A 13,173-nucleotide genomic window follows, 5' to 3' on the forward strand; every position below is an offset into this window, starting at 1 on the left:
ACCAATAATTTTAATCTACAGAAGGGATAATTTTGTGTATCATCATTGGGGATATACATGAATATATTGGCCATTGTCTTATCCCTTTATATCCATGCGAGTATAAAATACTTTGGGTATCGTAATAATTTACAATCAATTGTCCCCTCCCTTCCATAATATTTAACAAGAATGACAACATACATAAAAGCGAAGCTCTGAAACAGTTGGACAAACGGACATTAACACATGTAAAGTGTCAGATCTGAATAATCAGAATATAAATGAATAAGAGACAAAGCAAAATTTTAAGTAAATTAGTTGAAAACTTCTTGATACAGGATAATGTTTATGGACATACTTACATTTTAGGACTTGATTATAGAGTTGCTTTGCTTATAATATTGTACTTTGTTGTCCTAGGAATTAGTATACCAAAAATCAGAACAATCGGATGATTAGATCACATAAAAATTTGTTGTTAAAAAAGTAAAAAATCAATATGTTTAAAATGGACGTAAGGACATTCTGGTAATGATTATAGAGTTGCTACGCTTTCTAAATCGTACCTAACTACTATAGGAATCACCATGCAAAGTTTGAAATCGATAGGACAATTCTAACATGCCTAAATTAATGAAAAAAGCTATCCATCTCAGACGTACGGATGGACCGACCCTAATTATAGAATAGCTTCGCTTAAAAAAAATACCCTAAAATAATTTGTCCTGAAGTAGGAAAATAATATTAATTTTATATTAATTGTTGATAGTTTAAAATTTGTTGATATAAATTCCGTAGCAAATTAAGCACATTTATAATCAAGGAATTGATTTTCTACTCAATTATCATGAATTTTTAATTTCAAATCACTTTTGTATGGGGCATATTTTTTCTAGTGCAGCTACTCTATAATTTAAATATGTACGTACGTCTTTATACTTTGAATTTTTCATATATAGGCAATATTTTTTTCTTCATTTTTACGCTATTTTCAGCTATTTTCTGCAAAAAATAGAGTTACAAGGAATAACAAATTTACGATGAATTATAGAACACCCCCAATGCTAAACAAAATTACCCATTTTGTAAAAGAAATTTTTCATTTAAAACTTTTGACACTGCTGTTTTCAACCAATAAATTAATATCATTATATTTATTTCCACAAAAATTGTTTATTATTTACAGTCCAATGTCCCCTTTCTACCTGTCTGACTTTTGTTTTAAAACATGTACACGGCATATGGACATACTTGTTCTTGTTTTTTTTTATATATTGTTGCTTGTTTATTGAACACTTTATTAACCATGACTCGTTTATTGTCAGTGTCCAATATGGGGTGTTTTCCACCCTCCCTAAAAGTATAATTACTTTGCTTTTAATGGATTTTCAAAAATGTGAAATTTTTTCTTTGTTACATTTTAATATTGCAGGGGAAAAAGTACAGTAACGTCAAGGGGGTGATTAGTCTTTCTAATAAAAAAATAATATAAAATTAAGCACCTTAAAAAGATTTGTGAGTTTATCCCCCCCCCCCCAAGACTTGAAAAAAAAGAGTTGGACGCTCTTGAAGAGGTGTTTAGATTTAATAAACTATTCTATGAAATCCATTGTCAATTTAGGTTGCCAATATAGACCCTATTTAATGGTTAATTCATGCCTTCAGTAGGAATGGGGGGGGGGGGTGTAAAGAGGTTAAATTGGGAATTTCGTTATTTTAGCCAGCTTGAAATAATAATAGGGTGAAAAATCTGGTGCAACATAACATTATTACATAGTTAAGTTTTGAATATATGGGGGGAAGAAAGGGGCATAGATTAATAAATAGGAAACTGTAAGGGCATACAGAGGACACATATTATAATTTATATTTTGGGCAAACACACCAAAAATTTACCATATAATTTATAATTATCACGCATACAAGGATAGGTTACTGAATGATAAATTAATGTTTTTGACCTTTATGATTTATAAGATAAAATAGCTAATATTTATAATCAAAATTGCTTTCCTATTATATAAAGTACTAAGCTTTTTTTTGTCTGTAGCGAAGGATCTCGCTAACCACTGAAACGATATGGTTCTCCTTTAGAGGGAATTTTCGTATAGGCCCTGAGATGGTTTTAGGCTATTTTTTTATTTTAATAACTAGGTCTTTGTATGGTTTTAAGCTATTTTTCTGCCCTTCCATATCCTTTCGAATTTAGAGCTCCTAGATGCTAGGGGAGCAGACGCTAGTATATTAAAAACTATTAGGACTTTTCTGATAAACACCATTTCTAATTTCTTAGCTCTGGGTACTACATCTTAATTACATCTTGGTTAGTTGGTTCAAATCTCGTCCATCATCTTATCTCTTAAGATTCCTGATATTATAAGCTTTTTGTATTTTATCATAATGACGTTAATATATCCCTTTTTCCTGTTCATAAAAAAGTTTAATATTAAGTAATTAATCTATTGAAAAAAAACTTTATTTTTCTAATAAAAGTACATGTCTAAGAATTATTGATTGGAGTTTGTTTTATGCATTAATATTAGAACAGGTTACACTATTAATGTTAGGCTATAGATTTTGCATTGATTGCACTAGTTGGGGAATGTCTTGGCATGTTAAGAAAAGCGTCGTGCAATGAAGGGGTAATAAAAGAATGAATAGTTTGGTTGTTTTTAGAAAATAGAAAAAATGTCTTGCTTTACATTGTTATCACGGATAGTAAGGGATAAGACAATTGACGTTAAATTGTACTTACCAATAAAGATTTAACACCAAAGTTTTGAGCCCGTTAATGAGATATCGTGTTTTGTTAAAACTTTGGGTACCCTAATAATTTCCCTTACATCCCTTGGAATTTTGTTCCCTGACGCTATTTAGGAAGATGATTCAAATTACATTAGAAACTCAGGGAGGAAGGGAGAGGACAATGACAGCTGAATTAATCCTCTTTCAACTCCCTTCATCCCTTCTCACAATATTAAACAACTACCAAAGAAAGAATTACACATATAGGGGAGTAAATGGTTTATGTTATCCCTGTTATTAATTAGGTTTATTTTATCTATCCATCTATTTATCTATCTACCTATCTATCTATCTATCTATTTATCTATCTATCTATCTATCTATCTATTTATCTATCTATCTATCTATCTATCTATCTATCTATCTATCTATCTATCTATCTATCTATCTATCTATCTATCTATCTATCTAAATATCTATCTATCTATCTATCTATCTATCTATCTATCTATCTATTTATCTATCTATCTATCTATCTATTTATCTATCTATCTATCTATCAATCTATCTATCTATCTATCTATCTATCTATCTATCTATCTATCTATCTATCTATCTATCTATCTATCTATCTATCTATCTATCTATCTATCTATCTATCTATCTATCTATCTATCTATCTATCTATCTATCTATCTATCTATCTATCTATCTATCTATCTATCTATCTATCTATCTATCTATCTATCTATCTATCTATCTATCTATCTATCTATCTATCTATCTATCTATCTATCTATCTATCTATCTATCTATCTATCTATCTATCTATCTATCTATCTATCTATCTATCTATCTATCTATCTATCTATCTATCTATCTATCTATTTATCTATCTATCTATCTATCTATCTATCTATCTATCTATCTATCTATCTATCTATCTATCTATCTATCTATCTATCTATCTATCTATCTATCTATCTATCTATCTATCTATCTATCTATCTATCTATCTATCTATCTATCTATCTATCTATCTATCTATCTATCTATCTATCTATCTATCTATCTATCTATCTATCTATCTATCTATCTATCTATCTATCTATCTATCTATCTATCTATCTATCTATCTATCTATCTATCTATCTATCTATCTATCTATCTATCTATCTATCTATCTATCTATCTATCTATCTATCTATCTATCTATCTATCTATCTATCTATCTATCTATCTATCTATCTATCTATCTATCTATCTATCTATCTATCTATCTATCTATCTATCTATCTATCTATCTATCTATCTATCTATTTATCTGTCTATCTATCTATCTATCTATCTATATATCTATCCTAGAATGAGGAACTGTACCCGAAGCCTGGAGGAAATGTTATTATGTCAAATCAAAGTTTAGTTATTCAAAAGGTAAATATGAATATATATATTATTATATATGTTGTACATTAGTGTGGCCCAAATGAAGGTCTAAATCGCTTTTCAATGTGCGTTAAACTGTTTTTAAACTATTTTTAAAAGGTATATTAAAAATATACTTTGACATCTGTAGAATCATACTGCAAAGCCAAAAATGAGAACAATTGCCCACATAAATTTTTATTAGGATTTTAAAGTTTATTTTTTACTATGGATTAAATAATTTTTACTGAATCGTGATGTTTCTTCCCTTTGTAGGTAAAATACTCAGCTTTTAGAGTGTCTTGCTTCGTAAATATTGTATGCTAGTATACAGTGAAGTTAGGTCTTTTGATTTTATCTATCAATACTAATTAAAAATTAATTCTTTACAATATATCAATGAATTAACATAAAAATGTTTCATGTTTATTATACATTAATACACATAAAAATTGGCTGTAAAGGGTTAAATAAATTAAGATGACAACAAATGTTTATGCAATACAACAAATTTATTTTTGTCACATATACAAATATGATATAAAATAAGATTATTCAAACATATTTTTAAAAATATTTTTAAAAAGTATGTATCTTTTATGAGTAGGGTTTTCATTCTTTTCATTTTTATTAAATAAAATTATTTAACTACGTTTGAAATAAGTCACTTTGTGAAAACACTCTTTCGGAAATTCTAATTTCTAATTGGTTTAAATTCAGCATTATGTTTTTTATTGTATTATGTCAGATTTTTCAATGAAATTAATTGTTTTTAGAAAAAAAAATATTTCCATTGAACAGAGTAATGTTTTTTTTATTGTATCAGTATAAAGTGAATTATATAAAATTGTTCACTAAGTTACAATATTACACGAAGTAAAAAAAGACCCTTTGATCTGGTAAAAATGACCAGAGCAACAGTAAAAATTAATTTTTAAATCCCCCAAAAAAAGTTTATTGGGGACTTAATTCAAATTTGGGCTCTGCAGTCTGATTCTATAGGTGTCCTAGTATATTTTTGACCCCCCATTCAAAAATAGTTTAAAAACAGTTTAAGTAAAAATAGGTTATGCATTGTTTGTAGATTTTAGCCCTATAATTGATTTTAAGAAAAAATCTATTGCTATCTCGTCAAATGCATTTTTATTTTCATTCTTTCTTCCCCAATTAATATAGCCTTACACCAGATATAAAGCAAAACATCAAATTTTCTGTCTGTTTGTTTACAAACATTGAAATAAAATATTAAAATCACCAGGAATAAACATATGAAGAAAGAAAGTATTAATTTTTTTTATGTACAATTACAATAATTTGGGAAAGCTAATTCATACAGCAAAATCATTGAAGAAAAATAATTAAAGATATGCCTTACTCTTTATTCCTGGTTTAATAATAAACAATCAAATTATTTTTTTGCAATATTGATTTTTTTATTAGTATCCTTTTTTTCAAAGTTGTATATGAGAATAAATGTTTTACATATTTTTTTACCTTCATTTAATTTCTTATTTAAATAAATTGTCTCTTTATTGGCGACAATGTCTGTTGAGACATGAAATTTATTAAAAACTCTTTTTCCTATTTTATGTCTTTAAAATGTAGATTTTTTAGAGTTTTTCATCATTTCTCTTTTCATAAGACTAATAACTACTGTTTTAGTTCAATTTCTTACACAAATTATCAGTTTAAATAAAACAATGTTTTTAGACGTTTTTTGGAATTATTCGGCAGGAATGGCGGTTCTGTCTACTTTTTATGATTGCTTAATATTTGAACTCTTGTTACATTATTATAGGTTGGCAGTTCTTTACTTATTTCTTGTTAAAATCATGAAAATATGAAGTTTTTGATAAAAAGCTTAAGATTGAAATTTCGATATCAATTTTCATTGTAGAGAGGTCTAGTTTTCACTAAAAGGTCTACTTTTGAGCCGGTAACAACTTCAAGGTATCCGCAAATTGATATGGTAAAGATTTAAAAATTCATGTTTTTTTTGGGCCAGTCTATTGTACATTTTCAGTGAAAGGGACAAACAAAATAAATATTGAAAAATATATAACTTTTTAACCAATTCTTAAACTAATTTTCTTCACACTGGAGGGAAGGGGAAGGGGGTAAAAGTCGACCCTCAACTTAATTTTTTATGTGAATTATTTTGTTTATTCCACTCCCTTGACCTGCAAGAAGCTATATAAATAAGAATCATATTTTTCCAGCAGTTAGCGAGATCTTACATTGATCGCATATTATCTCTTTTCCTTTTAAAGAAGGCGTATCAACTTTTTCACTTTTTATTTAAGATAGCTAGCCGGTTCTTTTAGTAAGTAGTAGATGTAAAATTTTTGATAGAATTCAGATATGCAATTGTTTTTTTTGTAGACCTCTTATCTTTTAAGTAATTTAAGTTTTTAAAAAAAATAATTAAGTCGGTTTTAAGGTACTAAAACGCAACAAAATAAAAGAAGAAAATGGCCAGTATGAACAAAAATAGTAATATCTTTAATTTGACACCTTACTTTTAAAATTCTGTTGAGTAATTATTGAAGAAATCAATTTTTTTAACCTCGGTTTAATCAAAACTTTGAAGTAAAATATAATCTCCCACAGGCATAAAAAATATGGGTTCATATATACCTTTAGAATCAGAACAATATTACGAATCCATTGTAAGCAAAATTGAAAAAAGTAAAAAAATCAAAATAATAAAAATGGCCTAACGTATTATTTTTTACAGGTAACACTTAATTGTAACTATTAAACTAGCCATTCACAAGTCTCAAAAATTGACTAATCGGGAAGCTTAACCTCAAAACCTCAACCAATAGAATTGACAAAAAAAAAAGGATAATGTTCATAGAATATATTCAATAGATACTACAATGAGAATAGTGATACTTACATAACAAGAAAAGAACGAAAAATTATGAACAAATATGCTTCAATCTGTTTATAAACTTCAAAACAATGCAGTTAAAAATGCTTTATTGTTTCTTGTGTTAAAAAATATCTGTTACATTGTATGTATATTTATTTAGGTTTATTTCAAGTTTCAAGTTTTCAAGTTGTTCAACCCTTTAAAGCCGAAAATTATGATTCTAAAAATAAACTTATATTTTTTATTATAGTTTTATAAAACTTTTTCAATTTAGCTTACAATGGATTCATGATATTTTTCTGATTCTAAAGTTATATATGAACCCATATTTTTTATGCCTGTGGAAGATTATATTTTACTTCAAAGTTTTGATTAAACTGAGGTTAAAAAAATTGATTTCTTCATTAATTACTCAACATAATTTTAAAAGTAAGGTGTCAAATTAAAGATCTTACTATTTTTGTTCATACTGGCCATTTTCTTCTTTTATTTTGTTGCGTTTTAGTACCTTAAAACCGACTTAATTATTATTTAAAAAAACTTAAATTACTTAAAAAATAAGAGGTCTACAAAAAAACCGATTGCATATCTGAATTCTATGAAAAATTTTACATCTACTACTTACTAAAAGAACCGGCTAGCTATCTTAAATAAAAAGTGAAAAAGTTGATACACCTTCTCTGAGAATGTTTGTCCCTATATTTGTATGTATTCTAAATTCATTCCGGGTGTGCATATCTAATCTCTTTGATCAGGGAGGGAGGGCATATTGGACTTAAAATTATACTGTCCATTCAAGTTTCACGTTTTCTGAAATGTGAGGGTCATAAACTTTGGGGACTATTATTAAATCTTGATTGGCTGGTTCAAACTAGCAGTGTCTGAACATTGATAATTTTGTAAAGAGGGCAATGTATTCATAACCGTTGGGTTGTACAGAAATTTATCGTCCATTGTCTTATCTCTTAAGATCATTGGCTGTTTATACATTGTGAGTTTTTAAATATGTTAGCAAAATACTTTTATAGAAAAATAGTAAATATGAAATCATAGTTATAAAGAAAAGGAAAATTTATTTATATAAGAATATTTAATAGTAATTTGTAATTTTTTTTTATTTTTACTTACATGCCCCAAGAAGATTTAAATATATTTTTATAAAAAAAACCATCCCACATTTTTATTATCAATTTGTTTCTAAAATAAGTTATAAGGGCTTCTCTACTGGCTAGGTGCTTATATTATTTTTATCTAATTTTACTTATTTTCTTGGTTACATACATTTAAGTTGCACAGTTGAAAAATTGTAAATTTTAAACAAATTTTCTTTTAATGATATTTTCCCTTTCTCCTCAGTTTTTGTTATATTTATGTAAACTAAGTTGAAGTAAATATTGAAGAACCCTTAACCTTTTCAATCATCAAGGTTAGAATCACGGCTCGGCAGTCGCGCGTCAGCTGGGACTAGCCTCACAATTACACCCGTTGGAAGCTTTATAATTTAAAAAAAAGATGGATTACCATATTTAGGTCAGGTTTAGACTTCCAGCTGATTATTAGAATTGTAAAAGGTTGATTTCCTTGAGGCTTACAGGCGGCTGCCGTACCCTGGTTATAATGTTTTAGCACAAAAACCATGAATAGACATGAGGACAAAGTTGTTTATAAAGAAAATATTATGTGGCCATAAAAAAGAGGGTAAAAAAAGTTAGTCAATTCGTTTATTCCATGATTTTTTTATAGGAGCTAATCTATAATCAGCAATGTCCGTCCGTCTGAGGAAAACGTGAATTTATCTGCTGCTATTTAATATACTAGCGGCTTCGCCCCTAGCCTCTAGGGGCTTTGCCCCAAGAGGTATAATTACATCTTCTATTACTTACCCAGCAGAACGGATCACAAATTTTCGCACCTACCCAGCAGGAAAACATTTTGCGATTAAATTCACAAAATTCGTAAAATTCGTAAATTTCGTAAAATTCGTAAAATTCGTAAAATTCGTAAAATTCATAAAATTCGTAAAATTTGTAAAAAAAAAATGGGGGGGGGATTTTTTTGTTTTTGGGGGGGTTGGGGGTATCCCACCCCCCAAGAAAATAGCTTAAAACCACCGCAGGACCAATAAGTATATACCCTGAAGAGTAGAATTCAATCAGTTCAGTGGTTACCGAGATCTTAAGGGACAGACAGACGGACAGACAGACATCGTTCTACTTTGTATTATAGATACGGCTGTACTTTTTGTGAAGATTCCCTTTACCAATGAGGCTTCCAATATAGAATTTCCTTGGTCCGTCGGTCTGTCGGTAATGATACAAAAGACAAATATATATTTAATGCAGAAAGGTTTCGTGATAAATTATACTTATTTTTTACAATAAATACCTACTTTAATTACATTTTTTTCATATAATTTATGATATTTTATAAATGTTTGAGTTATACAATAACTGTAACTAAAGTTCCCAAGTTGTAACTAGTAAAGTTGTAATATCATAGTTATAGGTAGCGCAGCTACTCTATAATTAGGAAGATCTAGAAATTTTAGAATCGTCCTATGTTTTTTAAACATTGCATCCTGTAACTTTAAATAATTATCGCTTAGTTCGTAGGCTTGCCCAGGAGTTAAGGTTTCATAAGTCGTAAATATTCCTATATATCTTTTGAAGGCTAAGGAATACCTTGGGCTAATAATTTTACAGGATTTATCTTATTACCCTAATCTTTATGCTTTTACTAGCCGTTAACAAAATATAATTTCCTTTTTCTCTTGATTTTGTATTTCTGAAACGGACTGGCACACTTTTATAAGTAAATTAATGTTGCATGTATTTTTTTAAGTAATCTTATTTTGTTACAGATATACATTGTAGCTTTTTTCATACTTAGAATTAGCTATCTGATTTATTGAGTTTTACTTCGAATGATTTTGCGTATCCTTGTTTTATATCATAACTTTTCTTTAATTACATTAGCTGTATAGGGATAAAGATATATAAGTAATAAGAAGTTTAAGGACTTTTTGCTTATAAAATGTTTTGCTAAATACCAGGGACTGCTATTCAGCCAATTAATTCCATTTGAAATTGCCGAAAATTAAATATTTTTTTTATGTAACTGATAGATAAGTGGGTAAAAAGGGGAAAAAAAGGGAAGGGGAAATTTTCACTAAGAATTGATTGTCAAAATCACATTCCCTTTTCCTGGCTAAATACAAATTGATTTTAGAGAGTAATTTTTCTTCAAAAAATTTCCCCCCATTCTTTCAAATTTTTACATTTAGAGCAAAATTTACGCGGAGTAGGGGTTTCATGAGTATTTATTTGGGGGGGGGGGGGGCTATAGAAGGGGGATAGGGAAATTATTTGTTTTAACCCCTCTTCCCCCCTCTAGGACTTCCTTGATAAAGACACCTCTCATTATTTGAATCATTAGAGATCGAAAAGACAATTATAACATGTATATGTTAACGAAAAAAACTAATAGTTACGGATAAACCGATCCTAATTATAGAAAAGCTTCGCTATTAAAAATTGCATTTATGTAAATTGTAAAGATAAGAAATGTTTTTGTATGTGTTTATATGGTATCATTTCAATAATAGAGAAAATATAGAGACATACTTTCAAAATCAGCCAATAGGAGGCACATTCCAGACATGTCATTGGTTAAAATTATGTACAGATTTTGGGAGAAAAGGGCATAATTTTCCATTTCGTTCATATAATTTCTTAAGATATAGCTTTTCATGGGTAAATATACTGTGTAAAATTGTATTTCAAATTCCTAGTATAGCGTAACACACAAAACCTATATTAATTTAGTTATAAATAGTTAAATTTCTTAGTATAAAGTTAGCTTTCAAGAAATTAAATCCTCGAAAAATTTTGTATAGATTTTTAGGTTTGACGAATTTTGGCACAAGATAAACCATCTAGATATATTCTATCTATTATTTTAAGATGAACTGAAATTTAATTTTCGAATGTGTACGCAGTTTCCTCATCCTATCTCAATATTTACTACTAGCCAAAAAAGCTTCAAACTTCCAAACTTTCAAAATTTTGAACGTATAAACGATTTATACATTCAAAACTTTAATTTTAAATATTTTTTTTTTTTAAGTTTGAAGCTTTTATAGTTAGTAGTAAATATTGAGATAGGATGAGGAAACACCGCGGAAACTGTGTACACATTTGGAAATTAAAATTCAGCACATCCAATTTTATAATACAGTGTTGATAAAATTAAGCAATTTTAGATTACATCAATGGATAGCAAAATATATCGGAGTTACCTTCCCGCATTCGCTGGGATAAAAACATTCACAAGTACCAGAAAGAAAAGTGACATTGTTGGACTGTAAATTATAATAGTCCTCAAAGTTTCTTCAAACCTTGCCTCATTTGCTTGCATAACAAGGATGACAACATCCATAAAAGCGAAGCACTGAAACGGTAGGACAAACGGATATTTACACTTATATAGTGTCAGAACTGAATAATCAGAATATACATAAATGTAAAAGAGTCAAAGAAAAAATTTTAAGTAACTGCTTTATACAGGATAACATATTTAATATGTACGTACGAACATTCTTATAATAATTAAGAGTTGCTACGCTTTCTAAATCGTACCTAACTACTAAAGAAATCACCATGAAAAGTTTGAAATCGATAGGACAATTCTAACGTGCCTAAATGAATAAAAAAAACTATCCGTCACGGACAGACGGACCTACCCTAATTATAGAAAAGCTTCGCTTTTAAAAACATCCATAATTACCAGAAAGGAGAGATAAATTGAACTGTAAATTATACTGGTACTCAAAGTTTCTATACACATTGTCTCATTCGTTGGCTTTTTAACTTAACTTAACTTAAGCTGTGGTTGGCTAGTCGAAGCTAGTAACTTTTTTATCAATAATTTTAGTCCAATATAGGGCTTATTTTGTTTATCATCATTGTTTTACCCCTTAAGATTACTGATTCTAAAGTAGCGGTGCCTTTTTGTTATATTATTTTCATAAATAAAAATATATTACATTTTCCACTTAGAAATTCCCTCATTCTGTACTAGCTTACAGACGGACGAACGAAAAGCCGGATGAACATACAAACGGACGTTTGAAGCCAACAAAAAAAAATCTCAAAACTTTTTTTACAGTGTTAGGCAGGAAATTGACTCTAGAGTTCTTTGATGCAGTTTTCCTTCAGATAATTCCAGGAATTTTAAGGGATAATACAATGGATGATGAAATGATGTACAACCCCAAAATAATGATTATCAAATTATTCGTTCTGGAGATAAAACTAATTGTTGCAAATGTTGGGACACTTAATCTATAACACAAAGTAGGACGATGTCTGTCCGTCCGTACGTCTGTCTGTCTGTCTGTCTGTCTGTCCGTCTGTCTGTCCGTCTGTCCGTCTGTCTGTCCGTCTGTCCGTCCCTTAAGATCTCAATAACCACTGAACCGATAGGATTCTACTCTTCAGGGAATATACCTACTGGTCCTGTGGTGGTTTTAGGCTAATTTTTGAGTAGGTGAGACACCCCCAACCCCCCAAAAAACAAAAAAATCCCCCCCATTTATTTATTTGTTTTTATTTTCTTCTGAAGATTTCCTTGTTCCTTTTACGAATTTCGCCAAAAATATTTTTTTTTGATTACCTCTTGGGGCACAGCCCCTAGAGGCTAGGGGCGAAGCCGCTAGTGTATGTAGAAAACAATCAAAGAGTCAAAGTTTAATATTCAACGAATAGGAGAACTTAGGTTTCGGTGTTTTTACAGTCCTATGTTCCCTCCCTCCCAGGATAGTTCTGAAAAAAGCGCATAGCATATCTTTTATATAACAAGAACAAACTTTTTCTTAGATCTTATTTTTTATAAAAACTTTGATAGGAAAGAAGGGAAGGGATATTCAACTATAAATCATACTTGACCCTAGGTTTTACAAACACTGTATTCCAATTGTTGTTGACTTAAAACTTTGAAACTTGGTTCGAACGAATTCAACCAGCAGTTTTTAACCTTATAAGGGATATTTTGATAATCATCATTGGGGATATGCATCAGTTTAGCGTCCATTGTTTTGTCCCTTGATATCCAAAAAAAATCAACAAAAAATTTCAGACCATTAG

The 13,173-nt window shown here is 29.1% G+C and overlaps 1 protein-coding gene across 1 annotated transcript in view; it reads left to right on the forward strand.

The window, feature by feature from the left end:
* LOC145331741 (nephrin-like) overlaps positions 1-13,173 on the forward strand; it is a 103,458-nt gene that overhangs the window by 75,582 nt on the left and 14,703 nt on the right. The window contains exon 17 of the mRNA XM_080176574.1: positions 4,093-4,161. Coding sequence (XP_080032700.1) covers positions 4,093-4,161 — 69 coding nt within the window. The remainder of the gene's footprint in view (positions 1-4,092; positions 4,162-13,173) is intronic.

The sequence above is a fragment of the Acartia tonsa genome, chromosome 11 (genome assembly GCF_053477335.1).
Source record: "Acartia tonsa isolate MP-2025a chromosome 11, ASM5347733v1, whole genome shotgun sequence".
Classification (NCBI taxonomy): domain Eukaryota; kingdom Metazoa; phylum Arthropoda; class Copepoda; order Calanoida; family Acartiidae; genus Acartia; species Acartia tonsa.